This window comes from Pygocentrus nattereri, chromosome 1 (genome assembly GCF_015220715.1).
Source record: "Pygocentrus nattereri isolate fPygNat1 chromosome 1, fPygNat1.pri, whole genome shotgun sequence".
In the NCBI taxonomy this organism is placed as follows: domain Eukaryota; kingdom Metazoa; phylum Chordata; class Actinopteri; order Characiformes; family Serrasalmidae; genus Pygocentrus; species Pygocentrus nattereri.
This window is the reverse complement of record NC_051211.1, coordinates 19,989,381-20,010,386: the sequence shown is the minus strand read 5'-3', so window position 1 is coordinate 20,010,386 and position 21,006 is coordinate 19,989,381. Positions and strand designations below refer to the sequence as shown.

At 37.6% G+C, this 21,006-nt stretch overlaps 1 protein-coding gene across 6 annotated transcripts; it reads right to left on the bottom strand.

Annotated features, from left to right (window-relative positions):
* Positions 1-562: 562 nt before the first annotated feature.
* On the bottom strand, positions 563-18,788 carry LOC108413130. 6 transcript variants are annotated; one of them, XM_017685501.1, is made up of 10 exons: positions 18,689-18,788; positions 18,267-18,373; positions 18,052-18,158; positions 6,205-6,336; positions 5,339-5,467; positions 5,205-5,229; positions 4,566-4,601; positions 3,204-3,318; positions 1,138-1,239; positions 563-1,018 (listed from the first exon to the last, which is right to left on the bottom strand). In XM_017685501.1, exons 4-10 carry the CDS (start codon positions 6,238-6,240, stop codon positions 952-954), a joined length of 510 nt encoding a protein of 169 aa, XP_017540990.1. In that variant the 5' UTR covers positions 6,241-6,336; positions 18,052-18,158; positions 18,267-18,373; positions 18,689-18,788; the 3' UTR covers positions 563-951. The 6 variants fall into 6 exon arrangements, 3 of the variants coding, with proteins under 3 accessions (XP_017540990.1, XP_017540989.1, XP_017540988.1); XM_017685500.1 differs by lacking the exons at positions 18,052-18,158; positions 18,267-18,373; positions 18,689-18,788 and adding exons at positions 6,429-6,558; positions 6,748-7,764 and having other exon boundaries at positions 3,204-3,315; XM_017685499.2 differs by lacking the exons at positions 18,052-18,158; positions 18,267-18,373; positions 18,689-18,788 and adding exons at positions 6,429-6,558; positions 6,748-7,761.
* Between the last annotated feature and the right edge of the window lie 2,218 nt (positions 18,789-21,006).

The following is a 21,006-nucleotide window of genomic DNA, read 5'->3' as shown; positions in this document are numbered from 1 at the left end:
CCGCTGACTCAGGAACTCAGCAAAATTATACTGAGGCTCCTTAATTTTGGCTCAGCACTAAACACATCATAAACTGCTTTTGCTTAAAAATACTTCAGTGAAATGACGTGTCCGACATTCAACTTATTTTATCATGTACTGCTAACATTTGTGCACTATGTATGTTTTTTATAATTGACTGTAGCTCATCTGTTGCAGCACAGTTTCGGAAACCCCCTCTACCCCATCCATCAATGGGAAGGAGCGATTATAGGATCACTGCTGATCAGATACGAATTGGATGGTGAATCATTCTCAGCATATCAGTCTTACTGAAATGGTCATGGCACATGGTAAAAATGTACAGTGGTGGTCACTACAAAAATTTTCACAAAGGCTCTTGGTCTCCTGGCTCTAGAGAGGGGCAGTCAAAGGAAAACCTGAATAATTACTATGATAAACAAGAGGTAGAGAAACTGTGATGAATTAGTGGAGAAAGCTGCTTCTCCTTTTTCCTGCCATGGTTTTGTGGCATAGCTCACTCATTTTAAATCTTTATGATAAACAAACTTACAAACACAGACATGTTTCATTCATATTTATTCATCAGTTGTTTGGCAGAAACAATGAATTTTTGGGGGGGTTGATGTCAACAGCTCTTGGTTATAAAGGCATCAAAGTAAGAAACAGTATCTTTGGTTTGCAGGAAAAATCCCTGAGGGAAACTGCTGGAGTAAAACAGCCCTTATTCTGCTTAGGTAGGTGATTCTGGGATGAAGATGAAGATGGGGGTCTGTTTACAGTCTGAGACAGCCACAGAACTGCAATTCAACTATTCAGTGTGTCTTAATTAATAATGCTTCAGAATATGTTAAATAAATACATTCAAAGTATACAAACTCTATCAAGATGGTCCCTGAAACACTAGATGTTCAGTGTGGTGACCTAGGGAGACTGAATGTCTCAAGCCCTTCATGATGGGGGTGGAGAGGAATTGTCTACGTCTTTGTTATACTTCTGAACAGCCTCAAGAAGATCACTTTAAAGGAAAAATAGAGAGATATATGTAGACAGTTTATTGTACATTTCACTGTGTGACAATTCAAATAAAGAGGGACAGAGAGAGCAGTAAGACCTCAGTGCATTGTTGGTTCTTACATGTTAAGATCTTCGTTCTGGTCCATGTCGGACTTCAGTGCCTGAGCCACATGCTCCAGCTCCACACCTGTGCGCTTGTCTCCTCTGCGGCAACTGATCCATCTGTGAAAAAGGCAAACATAAAAGGGGCTGTTCTCTTTGCTGCTTACTTAAGCAGGTCAAAAACATAGGGCCCTATTTTCACACAGGTGCAAGTGCAGTCTGACAATAGAAGACAGCAGTGTTGCTCTTTTGTTTGGGTGCAAAACTTTCTTTGCCCATTTGCTCCAAGTTGAGGTTTGGAACTTAAAATACCTTTTATAACAGTGCAGTTATGTGGATGTACACTATTTATATCACCCACATCAAAACAAAGACATGATTTTACTCCTTTACTAGCTCAATATAACTGAGTGAATTACTATAAATAAGGACAAAACAATTTTGAATGTTTAAAAAAACTGAAATCTGATTGGCTGAGCCAGTAGAAGCCAGTGTACAATGCACAATGAATTCTCTATTAATGCACCACGTTATTATAAACCACTGTGAAACATTTAGTCAGTGTATTTCTTAACAACTATAGCTTACATTAATGAACTACAGTGCTTGGTGAAAGAATATTTTTATCTACTTTTATATCTTCACAACATTTTGTATTTCGTTTATTTCTTTTTTCAGTTTTATTTCGCTTAATTACATTTAACTATTAGTGTTTACGTTATTTTTAGGTTGTGAAGCACTTTGAGCTGTTCCAATTTTAAAATGCGGTACACGTAGTACTAAATGATATGTTTATGTATTTACTTATTTATTTATAGGAGAAATTATTTCTATAAGAGAATTTCCACAATCTATCCATATTCACAAAAGCACTGGAAACCTACCTTTTATACAAAGACAACAAAGCTGTTAGGAAGTTATCACTATGCTTCACTCTCAGAGCTCGCTCTGCTCTTAAAGGGAATGAGGAGTTGATGTGAGTGAATATTGTTGCAGTTCACCTAACAATGCCAGCTTCTAAAGTGTATAATCTAACTCCACTCCTGTTTACAGTTGTCCTGGGTTAACTGCACTGCAACACACGGAAATACCAAAATCTGTAACACCTAGATGTGCCAGCATCATGCTTTTGTGCTTGCTCTATGACCACAAAAACATAAAGACTAATAAAAGACAAAATACACTGACTGGCCACTTCAGTAAGTACACCTCCTTGTATATACACTCTTTGTCCATTTTACCCATTTCACTTATCATATAGGAGCACTTTGTAGTCGTACAGGTACAGGACGGTCGTCCATCTGTTTCTCTGCATACTTTGCCCCATTTTACCTGGTTCTTCAATATTCACGACCCCAACAAGACGACCACAAAGCACGTATTATTTGAGTGGTGGATCATTCTTCAGCACTGCAGAGACACTGACGTGGTGGTGTGTTACAGTGTGTTGTGCTGGTACAAGTGGATCAGACACAGCAGTGCTGCTGTTTCTAATATAAGTATGCACAGCATTTGTATTATTTTATTGGTGCATTAGCTCAATGCTTCCACTGTAATGCACAATGTAATTTCTACAGTAACATACTGTGTTCAAGCTAGTACAGCAGTTTAAATGTATTTCACAGTTTTACACAACATCCCATTGTGAATTATGGGAAACAGTTACATTACAGATGGATTATACTGTATCCTAGTAATGTCACACCTTATTGTATAGCTGCTGTAATAGTGTAACAATTTTGTAATAATCCATCAAAACATACAGTATCATCAGCTTTACTGTAAACCTAGGTGGAGTGTTTTTCTAAAGCAGCCAAGAGCCATCATCTTCACTCCAATTGAATTCAGTGTTTTAGTTTTCCATTATTTAAATATTCCTAAACATTATTTATATATTGAAGTAGCCATGATCATGTTAGGTTACGTAGCACAACCTCTACCTACATAAAATAAAGCAAGTATTTGCATTTTTAAGTTAAAAAAATCAAAGTGAGCTTATAGGGTATGTGGGATTATTAGGGGTTTGTTCCCTACGTAGTATAGTTTCCTGTTTTTAGTTTGTGGTTTGTAAATGTCAGACATACCCAAGGATGACTGTACGTTTACAGTAGAAGATCCCGCCCAGAATAAGAGTGACCAAACAAAGCACAATGAGTACGACTCCCCATACAGGCAGGGTGTTGTGGTCCATAAGGTCTGCTAAAACATTAAAACACATCATAATGAATCTTTATTATAAATATATATCCTACTTCAAAACTCCATTATAACAATTGTTAAAACTCCATTATTATGAGCTACTTTAAACCACTTTTATAAAGACATACCCTATTTTAAAATCCTACTGTAAATAGATTTCTTATTTTAACACCCCATTAAAAATGAGACATCATGCCATAACCATGCTTTAACCTGTAAGCAGTTAAAACTCCCTTATAAAATTGTTCTACCTTTAAAACTGTATTATAAAGAGATGTTTTAAATGACTTTAAGACCACACTATGGAGAGATATCTTGCTTGAACTTTATAAAGAGATACCCTGCTTTAATACCCTATTGTCAAGAGAAGCCCTGAATTTAAACCCCTTTATAAAAAGATACTTTTAAACCGTTATAAAGAGATACCTTGTTTTAAAACTCCACTATAAAGTGATACTGTGTATTAAAACCCCATTATAAAGAGATACCCTGCACTAAAACCCCAATATAAAGTGATACCCTGCCCTAAAACCCCATTGTAAAGTGATAACCTGCACTAAAACCCCATTATAAAGGGATACCCTGCCCTAAAACCCCATTGTAAAGTGATAACCTGCACTAAAACCCCATTATAAAGGGATACCCTGCCCTAAAACCACCCCATTATAAAGTGATACCCTGCACTTAAACCCCATTGTAAAGTGATACCCTGCACTAAAACCCCATTATAAAGGGATACCCTGCCCTAAAACCCCATTATAAAGTGATACCCTGCACTTAAACCCCATTGTAAAGTGATAACCTGCACTAAAACCCCATTATAAAGTGATACCCTGCCCTAAAACCCCATTGTAAAGTGATAACCTGCACTAAAACCCCATTATAAAGGGATACCCTGCCCTAAAACCCCATTATAAAGTGATACCCTGCACTTAAACCCCATTGTAAAGTGATACCCTGCACTAAAACCCCATTATAAAGTGATACCCTGCCCTAAAACCCCATTATAAAGTGATACCCTGCCCTAAAACCCCATTATAAAGTGATACCTTAATTTTAAACACTTATAAACAGACATCCGCTTTAAAAACCCAATATGAAGAGATCATCTGCTTTCTACAACCATGTTATATCTTTGTACTAGGATATACACGTCATGTGGTCAGAAGAGAGAATAAGGTTGCCCTATGACTGAACCACCCACCAACTTATAAGAAAATATGAATCATACATAATCTGCAACTTACCAGATTCTGTGAGTGATACAGCCACATTGTTTGTAGCTAAAAAAAATGCACAACCACAAAAATTAGTATCTAATAATACTATTCACTAGAGGTTAGATGGGCAAAGTTAGTATTGAATAGCATCAACTGTGAGTTGGTTGTGACAGATCGTTGCAGTCATGATTATATTCACTGAAACACCACCTCATGTGTTCTATTACTTTTTTATAAGTTTTACAAAGTAAAGACAAAGTAAAGCAGAGAAGCCATCAAATTGTCTGCAAATATATGTTTGTAGTATTGGTAATGTCTTCTCTCTAAAAAGTAAAAAGTTCAATTGTCTTTATTTTTATTCCTCGATATATCTTGTACACATTGGAACTAATTGTCATTCTTCAGGCCCCAGCACATGACACAGGACTACATAATAGCAGCTTAGACTAAAGACATCTTTGTTGTAATTTAGCAGCCTGTGGTGATTGGAATAAGGTATGGTTAAAAACTACAGAGGTGGAACACCAATCAGATTGCATGGATGGAACTATTTATCTGAATTTATCCGAATAACCATAATATTTGATCAGACAGAATCTCATTGATCTAAGAGCTGTAACTAAACGGGTTACATGTTAAACACATACAGTGTATGACTCTACATACCTCTGTAAACAGCCTGGTATTCGTGCTGGAAGAGAAAATATATAGTTTTTCATTTAAGCAATTGTTTCTGGAGTTGTAGTGAAACTAGCCTGCATGTAGTTTAATTAGAAAAACAAAAATATGAAAGAACCTACATTATTGCAGCGGATTTCGATCGAAACTCCATCCACATGTCGTTCAGTGATTAGATGTTCTATTGTGACATTAATAGCTGGATAGTGCAGCTTTGTTGGCTGAACAGGATCAGCCAAGGCGAGCTTGTCCTGAAAAGAAAGAACAGGAAAACAATTTCAAACTATTTACCTGGTGGTAAGTCTGTTATTGCTTATGAAAACATCATAGAACAAATTCAAAAAGGGCACATATTTTTTAAAACAATACAATTTCTCAGTTTCAACATCTGAAATGATGTCTTAAACAGCCTTTAAATTATTTGCATTATATTTATTTACATTTTGCACAGCATCCCAACTTGTTTGGAAATGGGGTTGGAGACCAAGCGGGGGTGTGGAGTCAATACAACATAGAAAATTCAATTTCCGTGGATTCTGGTACAATTATGTTCCCTGACTAAAGGTACTGAGATGTACCCTTAATGGAACCACATCAGTGACAAGAGAGGAACTGCCCCAGTGACAGTTTAGTACCTGTATTTCTGAGAGTGCATGGATTTCAGTTAACATCAACAGAACATAAGACATAGATCTCGTTCCTGTAAACTCAATTAAATCAAGGTTTCCCAGTACAGCACAGCAGATTTAGTTTAACGAAGGATTCATGATTCAATGAAATGACTAAAAATGAACTTAACTTTAATGGAAGTCTGATTAAACTGGTTTAACTTAGCAAAGGATTGAACTGAATTGATGTAACTTAATTTAACTTAATGAAGACCAAAGCTGAAGATATGTATTTTGGTCTTGGGCTTGCTCAATTACACAGCTTTCAGTAGAATTTAAGATCATCTGTAGCACATTTAGACAGCGTGGGGGGACCTTACCAAGTTATACCAGGTTGCTTCACAGGTCTCAGTCATCACAGGTCTTAAGTGTGTGAGGAACTCCGGGGGGACTGTGTATGTACAACGTCCAGAAAAGCAAAACTCCTCATAAGACTTAGTTATGTTGCAAATCTGAAAGAAATCCAGTAAGGCAGTCAGTCAGAAACAGCTGTAAACACATAGCAACAGTGCAGATAGATGATTCAGTTCAGCTCAGCACTTACATCCCTGTTTTGTCTGTGAGAAATCGTGGAACATGAAGGAGGCACACCGGTGTTAAAGTCAGCAGCTCGGGACATGAGAGCAACAGCGGATCCCAGCAGCAGCGTCCTCACCATGTAATTCATCTTTGTGCTGTAAAACGATTATTATTATTGCCCAAATTGTCCAACAGCTTCTGCAGGTTCTGATAGTGTCTGTAAGTGTCCTTTTAAGCTGACTGTAAACCAGTGAGCTGGTCGTTGGTTTTGGCAGGAATTTGTGATAAACTCAGCCTGTTCGTCTGGTCAAACCCATAGACAGCAACAGAAGCTCGAAACCTACCTCGTGTCCACGTGCTGTGTGTGAAGATGGGTTGGACGATCCGCTAAATGAAACAAAGCGCGCGCTTTGACAGAGACAGGCCACAACAGCTGGTTAACACCGTCAGTCCGCACGCTGTCCACTTCGGTAAACTAGCACTGAGATCTTCAGCCACAGCTCCCCCGAAACACCACCAGCACCTTCAGCCACCGAGGAGTGAACGCGGACGTACAGAAGCTCGCTCAGAATGCCAAGTGGAGGGCAGAGGAGGGAGGAGTCGAGATTCGGGTAGCTGTCTGCAAGAATGCAGTCAAACCCGTCCCGGAGTAACGGGGCACTGAGTAAATACCAGAGAAGCAGCAAAACCGCTACACGTGGAGCATGTATAATAGGGAAGTTGTGGTGAAGTTCATTGTGTATGTGTATTGTGTTCTTGTTTTTCTAACCCTGTGAGGACCTCCTGTCCTCACAAACATCGGACAAGATGAGCTCTTTTGAGGATTTCCATCGAACATGTGCGGTTTTCACCACTAAATCAAAGTGAAGGAGAAGGCTTTTCTTTACTGAGGTTAGCTTTAGGTTTAGTGTGTATGTGTGATATTGCTTGGTTACATTACAGAAATCTGTGGACGTCCTCTCATGTGTAGTAATGCCAGACTGTGTGTGTGTGTGTGTGTGGTAAACCAGCACTTTCCATTTGAGTGTAATGCACGCGCGCAGAGTGGGTGCAAGGGTGTAAAGGCCTGATTTTGATGTTTTGGTCATGGTATGATACTTAAAACTTAGTTTAGGGGTGACCCCCAGGTTTTAGATGTATAATGGAATAACCAGTTAATGACTGTTTTAATAGGTGTGTTTAGGCATGATATCACCAAACTGCTGGATACTGATCGCCCAGATTGCACAATTAGACGTCCCTGACTTTACAGAAAGATGAATCGCTCGCTGTGCTATAGGACACTGACTGAAGTCACTTACACATGGAAACACTTCAAGCATGTTGTCACAAAAACGACACCATAAGCGTTTAATTATGAACTACAGACATTCCATTGCTCAAAGTCTATAGGTAATAATGTTTAAGCAGGATGAAGAAGTTGGAGCTTCAAAACATCTTCAAATCTAACAATTTGTATTAACATACAAAGATCAAAACTATGGTCTTTTCTACGGTTCTGTATGAACGTAGGATTAGGGTTTTATATTATATATATATATATATATATATATATATATATATATATATATATATATGTGTGTGTGTGTGTGTGTGTGTGTGTGTGTGTGTGTGTGTGTGTGTGTGTGTGTGAGATATTAAACTGCTCACTTTCATAAGTAATAATATAACTCCCAAAAACTCACTAACTGTCAATCTCTTCTTCATTTTTACATCATTGCTCCTAAATGTTTCTCCTGATTTTACCCCTGAATAATTATTTACCATTTACCATTTTGTTTGTTCCTTTCCTATTCTTCCATTTTTTCATTACTGTTTTATTACATACCAGAAACCAATACATATTTATTTAGTTAAGAATACCAAGGACTAATTGTGAGTAAGCGACAAAACAATGACCTTTCCCTGAATTTGTATTTGAGCATGGTTTTCCTTACTGGACAGAATAAGGTCATAATATGTTTATTTCAGGGACCCCCAGAATGTTGCTTCTGAGCCATTAGGACATCCAAAAGGTTAATTAGGACCACCTGTATTTCACACCTTCATTGGATGTTAATATATCATCACTTTTTTTGACAAACCCAAAATAGTAACTTTACAGAAGATGGAAAAAACATTCTTATAATGGTAGTCAATGTAATTTTAGACCAGTTCTATTGTTCCTCCATTACAAAAAGCAGATCTCAAACTGGAGTTCATCTGTAGTAGGTGTAAAAACAATGTAACAAAATAAACACAAACAAACAGAAATCCAGGTTTCAAAATGTCAGAATGTTCTGTGAGGTTATCGTTGGTAAGAAGAGCAAAAGCACAGACGTTTTAAAATGCAATTCATGGCACAATACTGAAGCCTGTAGACCATTTAGACGACTGTGTAGTTGCACGAGGTCATACCAGCTTGCTGTACGGTGCTCGTACTTCAATGTTTGACAAATTCAGATAAGCTTATTTAATTAATTATTGTGTTAGGTGACAGTTAGTGGCTCAGCCTACATGACAGTGGCACCTAACAGTGTGCAGTAAGAGTGCTCTTGTGTTATGCAACGGTCACTAAAGTGACACAGCCTACATGACCGTGACACTTTTGGCGATCAATGTATGTATTAATTATTAAATTTTAATATCATTTTACCATTCTATAGATAGATGTATAGTATATAAATAATATAGATTCTACCATTCAGGTTTTGGAGATAATTTCAGCAATTTTAGGTTTAAGATTTTTTAATGATATTTTAGAATCAATTAGTAAGTTTTTAGAATAAAACACTTAAGATAAGTTAATGTAAATTTATCTACAAAAAATATAATGGAGTCCATATGTCAGGTGGTTCAAGCTCTATTAAACACAAGAAAACAATAGGAATTGGAATGACAATACAGTGCTCGTTGTTGCAGTTACTATAATATTTAAGAATTACTATCTCATACTGCTAAGGGCACCTTAAAAGACCAACAGAGGCTGATATTAGAGAATATTATATGCTTGTAGGTAATAATCATTTTATTGTGTTTCTCTATTTTCTCCCCGCTTTAGTCACTACAACTTTATCTCAACTAACCATGTAAAGAAAAAATCTGCTTGTCATTTCCATTCATGAAAAAATGGTGCTCTGCCAAAGATTGTGTTATTGTTGTGCTTTCTAAAGTAACTAGAATCTCTAATAAGGAAGACTGTGAAGGCAGCACTCCTGTATGTTGTTCTTGTTTCTGTTCTGTTTCTTCTGTGCGGGTCGACCCACGGGGGTTGGGTTCCTCGGACTGAGCCTTGGTCCCTTCTAAGGTTTCTTCCTCTTAAAGGGAGTTTTTCCTTACCACTGTAGTCACCACAAAATTGACTTCACTGTGGTGATGCTCATAAGAGGCGTGGACCTGTTTTTCTGTAAAGCTGCTTTGTGACAACCTTGTTGTAAAAAGCGCTATATAAATAAACTTGAATTTGAATTTGAATTTGAATATACAGTCTGGTATTGATATGGGAAGAGATTCATAAATTATTTTGAAACTAAATCAAATTTCATTTTTATCACAAATATCAATGCCGTGCTATAATAATCTGCTCCATAGTAGGAATCTAGGTTATTCACAATAACTATATCACTGCTGCCGGAACAAAATCTTGTATCTCTATTTTTGGCAATTTTCAGTTTTTGACATAATTTGAAAACGCATGTTGGAAATTTACATTGCATGTGGATGGATCAGAATAAATGGCCAAAAATGACTTGGAAATAAGTTTGGTTCCATTGAAAGTAATGCATGTTTTTGTCTTCTCCTGTAAAGTTACCTTTCTGGAGATACAAGGTTTTGTTCCGACAGCAGCGATATGTATCATAAAAGCCTAAACAACAGACACAGAATAGCTTAGTTTGGATGTGAATGTTAGGTTGGGGAAAACAGATCATTAAAAAAAAGAAAATAAAGTCACTCACTGGTTGGAGTTCAGTACCTATTTATGTCTCTTTTTCTGAGCTATAGTGTTTACATGTAACATAGAGGATGGCATGTCTTTAGTTAGCCACATTCTGCAGTACATCAGTCTAACATTTTTTGTGCACATATTTTGAAAAAAGAAAAAAAAAAGCCAAAAAAATGTACACAGGGCTTGCTATTCCTGTGAGAAGTGGGGGTGGTAACCAAAAGTGTTGAAAGTTATACGGCTGGATGGACTCATTTTGAATTGCACCTGACTTAAAGGATGTACAAATGGAATGTAACTAAAACATTCAAACAATGAGTTGACATAAATAACAAGATAGGCTGATAAAAATCAAAAAATCATAATCCCTTTATTTGCCAAATGTACATAGTACACAGGAATTTGACTTGGCAGAGCAGCAGAAAAACATACAATGTTCAGATGAGCAAATATGTAAATATGCAGATGTGTAAACACACAACAATACAAAAAAATGTCCATATACAATACTGCATAGAAGGGAAGGTCTCTGTATTTGTTGTTGGTGGCTGTTTAAAAACAGTGACTGTCATTCAAGAAAAAAACTTTTTAAGCTTCTTTAAGCTCATCCTTACCCTGGTGCCATGACACACTTGGAATGAGAGCCACTTCTGACAGTCAGCCTTTCTGCTATGTGCATTTTGACTGCAGTCTTTAGTGAGAGGAGGCTGAGCTGAACCACACAATTCTGGATGACAAGAAAAAATGATGAAAGAATGGACATATATTGACATAAAAAATAAATAGTGAACTGAAAGGTACCATGGCCTCAAAAACAGAACTAATTGGGGGCAGTCGTGGGCTGGGTCCATGACTGAGGTGTCCTTGAGCAAGACACCTAACCCCCAACTGCTCCCCGGGCGCCGTGGATAGGGCTGCCCACCGCTCCGGGCGAGTGTGCTCACTGCCCCCTACTGTGTGTGTGTGTGTTCACAAGTGTTTATGTGGTGTTTCACTTCACGGATGGGTTAAATGCAGAGGTGGAATTTCCCTGGTTGTGGGATCAAAAAAGTATCACTTAATTTCAGCTCATTCAGATTCAGGTTGAAAGAATGGAAGATTTTAATGACGACACTAATCTAGAGATCTATTAATAGTAATAAATCGAATAGCTTACTAAAAAATGACCAGTTTCCAAGAGTTAAGTAAAAAACACATTAAAAGTAAATTTATTTAGAGATATAAAATATGAATATAAAATGAATGTCATTTAGGCAATCAGGTGAAAAGTGTACCATTTCCACACAAATCCTTTGGTTTCCCGAAGGAACAGGTAGAAAGAAAGAAACTATTTGTTACCATGCAGTGTAATGATCCTCACAGGGGTAAATGAAGCTGAACCCCAAACCCTCAGAAAGTCACCAATTGTTTCTTTCCTGTGTGTGTCAGTCCATTAGAGCAAGTCAGAAACAATTCTACACAAACACATTTGTATTTTAGGACTTAATTTGGAGTTAATTTGTCCCAGAACACGGAGTAGTGATGAATCTAGTAGGTTGATGGGGCAGGGGAGGTCTCAGTTCACAAAATAAAAAATAAAATAAAGCATCAGAGGCAAAAGCAGTAGAAGTTTCAGTTTTTTTCTGTTCTGATGTGGATGCTTAGCAGACACGTCTTAGTTATGGCATAGTTATGGTGAAGTCAGCCACAGGAGTGAAATTCAAGGTTTGTGAATTAAGATGAAGGAAAAGTAGCAGTTATTTACAGCAGCAATGATAAACAGATTTAAGTTGTTTTTGTAACCAATCAAAAGTGAAACCACACACAAGAGTGAAAGTGTGTGTGTGTGCCATGTCACCAGATGACACAGCATGCTACTTTTCATTGCTCGTTTTTTACATTTTGTTAGATTATATATGATTTTTTATTTTGTTGTGACACAACTGCATGTATGATACGTCTCTACACATTGTTGTGAGAATTCCTTTAACATTTGAATGAGGTGTCTGATCCTCTAAAGCAGGTGTTGGATCCGGTCTGACTCATACTGGTACAAATAAAGCCCTGCTGTGTTTCTACATTGCAGTAACAGAGAAGATGCCCTGAGAGAACAGGCAGCAAGATTTGTGGCATCTTGTCACAACCTCAGAGACAACCATGCTGCAAAAAAATTATTTGTCAGTTCAACTTAAAAAATGACTTTGCATGAAACAATTCAATGAAAATAAATAGGTCCGATAAACAAAAGCAATATAACAGTTTAAATCTCAAGAACACTTAAAATTGGCTTGTGCCGTGCCACACTTTTAATATTATATTTTTTAAATACAGTATTTTTAAAAGATGCTTAAGATGCTTTTTACAGATGTTATTTACTGCTACACTTGTGTTATAAAGTCTCGGTGAAGGTAGTCTTAAAGTAAAGTGGTTACCAAAAGACTAAATAAGATGTGCCTCCAAATATTTACAAACTGTTGTTGTTTCTCCCTAATATTAATAATAATGTTAATAATAATTCTGATCTCTGGATTAAGTATAGAATCTTATTCTCTTTTTTTAACATTGAACCTTTTTGGTTACGGGTGTTAGTAAACTCCACAGGTAGATCCATCCAACTTGTCCAAATCTTCACAGGTACAAAGAGGAGTGCCAAATGGATATTAGCCCTGAATTCAGTAAAATGCAGTTTAAAATATAAAGGAATATTAGTATTCAGTGACTGTCTTATTCTTGTCACTGTCACTGCAGTCTCAGAGATACAGGTTACACAATCACATTCAATGGTTGTTCTGTGGAATGAAGCATTAGAGAATTAGGAGATTTAAACAGAATTAAGGTACATTTTTCATCTCCTTGAATTTTACTTCTGTGGAAAAATAAAACCAAAACCCAAATTTATGAAGTTAAACATTGTTCACACATTTACAGGAAAAACTTTAGTAGGACATACCTTTGAAAAAAAAACATTTAAAATATTTATACAATGATATTTATTATTCTTTATATTAAACAAAATTATAAGTCCACCTTGTTTTGGGTCATTTTTGGTAATTACACATTTTTAAATTTATGCCTTTTGGACTCCCTAAAGTTGTTAAATTTCCTAGAATAGCCATTACCTATGGATTAACAACTCACTGTGCCATGTAGGTTTGACAATATGTAAATAAATCAAAACAAAAATTTTAAAATGTGTGTATACAGTGCCTAATTCATAAAAAAAAAAAACTTCACACAAGAGAAGCTGGGCTTTGGGGAGCAGCTTATTGATAGGGCCATTCCTCAGACATTAGCCATGTTTACATGCAGCCTAATAATCCGTTAATAATCTGACTAATAGCTTAATTGGAATAGAATACGTCCATGTAAACACCTCAATCGGAATCCGACTGATCCGATTGAGGCCAATCGGAATACAGTTTCTATCCGATTGAACGAGGTGGGTAAACCTCTAAATAATCCGTTAAATATTAGAATAATATCCGTGTAAACGCCTGAATCCGATTACACTCCAATCGGATCGTGTGAGTCCGGGCTGACGTGTGACAGAAGGATAGCAGCAAGAGTGAAAGGGAAGGTTTACAAGACAGTAGTGTGATGTATGGTTTGGAGACTGCGGCTCTGTCTAAAAGACAGGAGGCTGAGCTGGAGGTGGTGGAGATGAAGATGCTGAGATTTTCGTTGGGAGTGACAAGAATGGACAAGATTAGAAATGAGCAGATCAGAGGGACAGTGAAGGTGGAGCAGTTTGGAGATAAAGCCAGAGAGGCCAGGTTGAGATGGTTTGGACATGTGTTGAGGAGGAATAGTGGATATATTGGGCAAAGAATGTTGGAGATGGAGCTGCCGGGTAGAAGGAGAAGAGGTAGACCTCAGAGAAGGTTTATGGATGTAGTGAAGGTGGACATGGAGATGGTTGGTGTGAAAGTAGAGGAGGCAATGGATAGGGCAAGATGGAGGCAGATGATCCGCTGTGGCGACCCCTAAAGGGAGCAGCCGAAAGAAGAAGAAGATTGTTGGAGAAAATATTCTGTAAACTTAGTTTGTTAGTGAAACTGGTATACTATATTCTATAGCTCATGTTTGATATTGAAAAGCCATTTAATGACTTTTTATTTTGTTTATCCATCCTGTGGGGGGATTTACCAAATAGTATGTGGACAATATTCTTGTGATCACAGTGCAAGCCAAAAATGTGTAAAATCATAACTCTCAATGTTCCAAAATGTTCTCCTGCTGTGTGGATTAAAAGAAATGAAAGAAAACAGAAGCATTTAAGGCTTCAAACATGGCTTAGCCAGCCAAGATTTTTGTCTAACATATAAAACTTATTCTATTAATTATATAACATTCAGTGGGTAATCATGCACCAACCGACTGATTGTAATTTGTTATCCACTATCTAATACGTAAGTTGATTTGTTATGAAAAAGTAATTGAATCTGCTTGAATCTTTAGTTTTGTATGAAATTAGTTACAATGTAATATTTAAATGTATTTAAATGGGCTGATATAAATATGTGATTATCATTTCTCAACACCATAATAGCAAATGGGTGCAAATGGGCTTGCATCCAACCAAATTACTTATGTGAGTGCTTTAGGACAAGTCAGTGTTACGTCAGTACAACGAAGAACTTTCTTCCTTTTGGATAACACTGGTAGTGCCACATTCTTACAACAGGGGAGGGAGAAAGGGGAGAACATTGTGGAGGAGCCTTGTGGTGGAGAAAGCAGATAGCAAAAGGTAGTTTTAATAAAAGACTTTTTTATTCACTCTCTCGCTCCCTCTTCTTAGCAGTAGCGGGAAAAAATGGGGCACCTTTTTACTTCAAAAAGGCACCCTATTTTCCCCCAAAACACTTAACATTACAGAGTCAAACACAACAATATTTTACCATCAATGACTGTTTTAATTGTCTGTTTCTTTGTAGTTACCGCTACTTCTTGTTTACAAACATTCTGATTTAGTCTAAACATTCCAATTGTCCCCTAACATATTCATTTACACATGCAAGATGTTAGAGGATATACAGAGACAATGGAGAAGCGAGCTTACAGGACACATTTCAAAGATCGATTATATGACAGGCTAAAACATTTAAACAAAAACATGACAAGAACTGTCAGGCTTTGGTCTTCTCCTTTAAGTCTCTGTGGTGGCTCTCTGTAACTCTCTGTGGTCTCCGGCAAGACTTCAGTGGTCATGAGGCAGTTGACTATGGTGGTCCCCCTCAGCCGTCGACTCTGGTTGTTGATTACAGCGGTCAGGTATAACTGCTGTGCTATGGTGTCGACTTTATACACTGCTCAAAAAAATCAACTCTACAGCCCACACAAGTGGCTCAGGTAGTGCAGCTCATCCAGGATGGCACATCAATGCGAGCTGTAGCAAGAAGGTTTGCTGTGTCTGTCAGCATAGTGTCCAGAGTCTGGAGACGCCGTGGAGAGCGATCTGCTGCCTGGAACATCCTTCAGCATGACCGGTTTGGCAGTCGGTCAGTAATGGTGTGGGGTGGCATTTCTTTGGAGGGACGCACAGCCCTCCATGTGCTCGCCAGAGGTAGCCTGACTGCCATTAGGTACCGAGATGAGATCCTCAGACCCCTTGTGAGACCATATGCCTGTGCAGTTGGCCCTAGATTCCTCCTAATGCAGGACAATGCTAGACCTCATGTGGCTGGAGTGTATCAGCAGTTCCTGCAAGATGAAGGCATTGAAGCTATGGACTGGCCCGCCCGTTCCCCAGACCTGAATCCGATTGAGCACATCTGGGACATCATGTCTCGCTCCATACACCAACGCCATGTTGCACCACAGACTGTCCAGGAGTTAGCAGATGCTTTAGTCCAGGTCCCAAGTCTCATCAGGAGCATGCCCAGGCATTGTAGGGAGGTCATACAGGCACATGGAGGCCACACACAATACTGAGCCTCATTTTGACTTGTTTTAAGGACATTACATCAAAGTTGGATCAGCCTGTAGTGTTTTTTTCCACTTTAATTTTGTGTGTGACTCCAAATCCAGGCCTCCATTGGTTAATACATTTGATATCCATTGATGATTTTTGTGTGATTTTGTTGTCAGCACATTCAACTTTGTACAGAACAAAGTATTCAATGAGAATATTTCATTCATTCAGATCTAGGATGTGTTATTTGAGTGTTCCCTTTATTTTTTGAGCAGTGTAGGTCGACTATAGCAGATGACTACAGCTGTTGTGCTATGTTGTCGACTATAGTTGTCGACTATAGCGGCCAGCTACAGCATCTGTGTTATGACATCGACTTTATCGGTCGACTATAGCGGACAGTTATAGCATCTATGCTATGGCGTCGCTTATAGTGGTGAACTATAGTGGTCAGCTATAGCGTCTTTGCTTTAGTGTTGACTATAGTGGTCGACTAAAGCGTTCAGCTATAGCGTCTGTGCTATGGCATCCACTATAGCAGTCAGCCATAGCTGCTGTACTATGGTGTCAGCTATAGCGTTTAACTATAGAGAAGGAAAGCTGTTCAGATCACCATCTGCTGTTTGCGTTCAAAATGTAGGATAATAATGAATTGTAGCTGATACACCATTACTGGTTGTACAAAATTATGTGCCATGTCATCTTAAAATACAGATAAAAACAATTTATATGAGTGTAAAAGTCCCAACAGACCACACTGCACTGATATACAGTTGTACTGATAATGTCACTGTCACACATTTCATGACGCAGCCTGGCACTAAGCTACAGGTGTTGTTGATCAATTCTGTTTTAATCTTCACCATTATATTACCCAGCAAAATATGCTGCTGTCCTTGCTGCGTACCAAAAGCTAAGCTGCAGTCTGGGTGGGTTGCAGGCACTACTACCATCAAATGCTGTTCCAGTCAGAAGGATGTTTGATATAGCCAAGAAATTAAGCCTAAATTTTGATGATTTTTGACTGGAGTATCTTTCACAATTTTCTGTTGCCCATAATCCTTTGTACACATGTCTTAAGGCCAGAGTACACCGATGGGACAAACACAAACAAACATGAACATTGTGTTTGCAGTCGTTCTTTGTCGAAAAGTCACGAGAACTGCCAGCAGATGAAATTAGCTACTACACATTTAAAAAGCCTATAAAATATACAGTAAATGATACAGTATACTACTTGTCCAGTTGTGTAAACAGTAAATACTGACTACTGGGGCACAGGCCCACCCACTTCATAAAGGAGTTTGTGCACCAATTTCCCAACATATTTAGCAAGCTGTTTAACGGCAAATTAGTCCTAATGTTCTCTAGCAATATACAATTACATCGCCCTGTCACCCAGGCCTAGTGTAAACTAAATACTAAATTTTCCTGTATTTTCAGTGAGCTCAACAGTTCTTAACTTGGACAGCATTTAATTACAAACAAGTTAATATTTTGCCTGCCACATTGAATCGTTCACATGAATGTTTTGCTCACACATCACTCACATCAGCAGTATTTCCCCCATCAAATATCAACAGTCATTCAAAGTGATTTGAACGCAACTAGCAGACAGCACACATCTGCACTTTCCCTCATCATAGTGATCAGCTATAGCTGTAACACCCTGGTTGCCTCTCCTCCTTAAACAAACTGTCAGGAAGAGATGGTGAATGAATAAACGATAAATAAAAAAACAATACTTAAAAAAACAAAATTGTTCATATATTACCAAACCTTGTTACATTTGACCCCAGTCTGAAGCACAGTGAATAAATCAGTAGGGACACTGACCTCTCCTGGTGACACAAGTTTGGACTGCACTCCGTTCTGCAACTTCTGTCTGTATTTTCCTCTGTGGACTTTTGTGTCCTCGTTTGTTCTCCATGTTCTGATCTTTTCTAAAAAAAATGCACACATAGGCATTTCTGAAATGTGAGCTTTAAATAGTGGTTGATTTTAAGAATGATTTGAATTGAGTACAGTGTAAATAAAATATGCACACTAACCTCATTACATTCGAGAACTGTGGACGTCTTTCTTTAATACTGTCATCGCTGTCAGTACTGTCCTCTGCTGTTCTCACAGGTTCCTGTACCTCCATCGCAAAATAGGTCTGGAAAATAATGATCACAACACAGGCCTATACATCGACATCTAGGTATGGCAGTTAGGTTTTAATCGCAAATTCTATAAAGCAGTAGTTGCTTGTGTGAGGAAACATTTTGCTACAAAGAGCAGAGGTAAAGATTGTATGATTGACTAAACAGACTTAGCACAATTAGCACCATTAGCTTCAGAAGCTGTTATTTCCATCAACCCACATAATAACGGCTGCATACATGTATTCCTGTACATATTTCTTACTTGTTCTAACATGTAGAAACTCAGTCAGACTTTAGTCATTTTAAAGTACGAAAAACATACTTACATCTGTTTATCTGGTCATAATATTCGAAAGCAAGAGGAAGACAAGTCGAACAACTGATTTGAGATGAAACTCTGACTCAGTCCACAACTGAACCAAAACCTCTGACAGGTGAATCTGCATAGGAACAGTCTCTGATTGGATATTAATGAAACAACAGGAAAACCTACAGGTGTTTTTTGATTGGGTATTTTTTGAAAACAGTGAAAGAAATCTGCATACCAACAGTCACTGATTGGCTAATGATTAAATAAACTGTGCCAGCTATATGATAGATGAGAATAATATATTACGCACATTATTTTTTAGATTTACATTTTGTCTTTATTTTTTACGCAATAGTTTTGTAAATCAGATGGAATGAGAACATACCTGAGTGTTCCTTTCATTTTACATGTAGGCTTGATTTTTGTTAATTTACTAACTAATGATTTATTATTAAGATAATTTTTTGCATGACAGTGTAAATACCATACATGCATACCTGGAATTTTTCAGTTTATGTCAAATTTTGAAAATGCCTGTTGTCCTTCACACTGTTTGTATATTTCATGGTGAAAGTTTTCTTTGGAAAGTGTTTTGCTTGTTTGCATGAATGTATTTGAATGGAAAAAGGATAAAAATAGTAATTATAAGCCATAATCTTCTCAAGCTAAAACAACGTCTTGAGCATCAGACACTGTATTCATAACCATTTCATGCAATAACTTTCTGTTCGGGAGCTTTTAGATGCACTACACTCTTCAGATGACTGGTTCTCGATTGAAAAAAAACGTTCTCCATCATTCTGGGTTTCACTCACATTTATCTCCCCTTTGTTAAAAAGTAAACATTTATCAAGAAATTATGAGATTTTAAAAAATCCAGACAATATTAAACAGTTACATTTGAGAAACCAATATCACAAACATTAGAAAACTACAAGCACAAATTGAAAATTAAATATCCCAGAAATTCAATTAAATATCCCAGACTTCAGCGTATGCTTTAGGTGCTCCAGTGACTAAAAGAGCCAATAAATATGAATATGTAAATGCAGCATGTATATACAATACCATTTGGAAGATGTCAACAGTAATTCCTTGTCATATTAAGTTGTTGTTATTTTTATATACAATCTTCACATACAATGTAGATTTACATATAATAAAAAAAAACAGATTTTCAAGTATTTTGGCAACAAGACACTGTAAAATGATAAATAATATAATGTAACATTTAGAATCATTTCCTGTTGTTATCTATCATGAGATTCCTTTTCAAACATGAGGCTGAATATCAATAAATTCCACTGTAATAAAATAAAAGTATAAACAATAAATTCATACATGAAATGAAATGAAAAAAAATCTTGCATTTGTGTTTTTCTTTACTCAGATTGCCAGTTTTCTCCTAATTATTTGGAGCATGTGAAGGTGCACAGGACGAGTACATTAGAATCAGAATCATTTTAAAACATTTACCAAAAACCAAATGGGGTTTACTTAAGACAATGATTCCACATGTTTCAGCAGCAGTGTACAAAAATATGCATACATGTATATAGACATGCAAAAGAACTCATTCACTCTACTTAGCACCAAAAAGGGTTCTGCTATTGTTACGATGCCATGTTTTTAGCTATAGAAGAACCCTTTTTGGGGGCATATAGAAGCATTTTTAAAAAGATTCTTTACAGACCCATATACAACACCTGCTCCATCAATTTAAAAACCATATTACCATGCAAAGAACCCTTTAATCATGTAAAATGGTTCTATATAGTGCCACTGTCTTTACTAGAGAACCCTTGAAAAGCCATCTTTTCTAAGAGTGCCTTCCTCTGTGGAGTAGGAACTCTTTTGCAGTTAGTAGCAATAGTAGCAAAAGTGGCAATACCTCACACAGAACTAAAACTAGTAGCTTCATACTAAACTAACTAGACAAAACAGTGAAAGCAATCAATACTCTGGAGATTGATAGCACTGATTGGATTCAATTAGAGAGGCAGGAGTCACGTGATCCCGCAGGGGGTTCTGAGAGATGGAGTCCAAGAAGGCTTCAGAGTCAAACGGAGTCGTGACAGTACCCTCCCTCCCCCAGAAGGTGGAGGGGGTGGGGCCAGGACGACCACCACACCCACAAATGGAGATCCTAACAGGAGCAGACCCTGAGCAGCCATGGCTCTGGGGAGACAGAGTCTATCTACGACGACCCCGCAAACTTTCAGGAAGGGATCAGGAGGGCATCCAGGTTTCTCCAGGTGTTGAATATGAAAGTCAGGGAATAAACCAGGATTCAGGACGCCACATGCAGGACCCCAACACTGCTCCTTGGGGCCT

What these genes read in the sequence shown, in the direction of transcription:
- LOC108413130 (XM_017685499.2), bottom strand. Translation starts at nt 6,551, where the DNA reads ATGAATTACATGGTGAGGACGCTGCTGCTGGGATCCGCTGTTGCTCTC. An exon ending in ATACCAGGCTGTTTACAGAG is followed by an intron (nt 4,602 to 5,204) that starts GTATGTAGAGTC and finishes CATTTTTTTTAG; the next exon opens with CTACAAACAATGTGGCTGTA. An exon ending in AAACGTACAGTCATCCTTGG is followed by an intron (nt 1,240 to 3,203) that starts GTATGTCTGACA and finishes CCTTTTTCACAG; the next exon opens with ATGGATCAGTTGCCGCAGAG.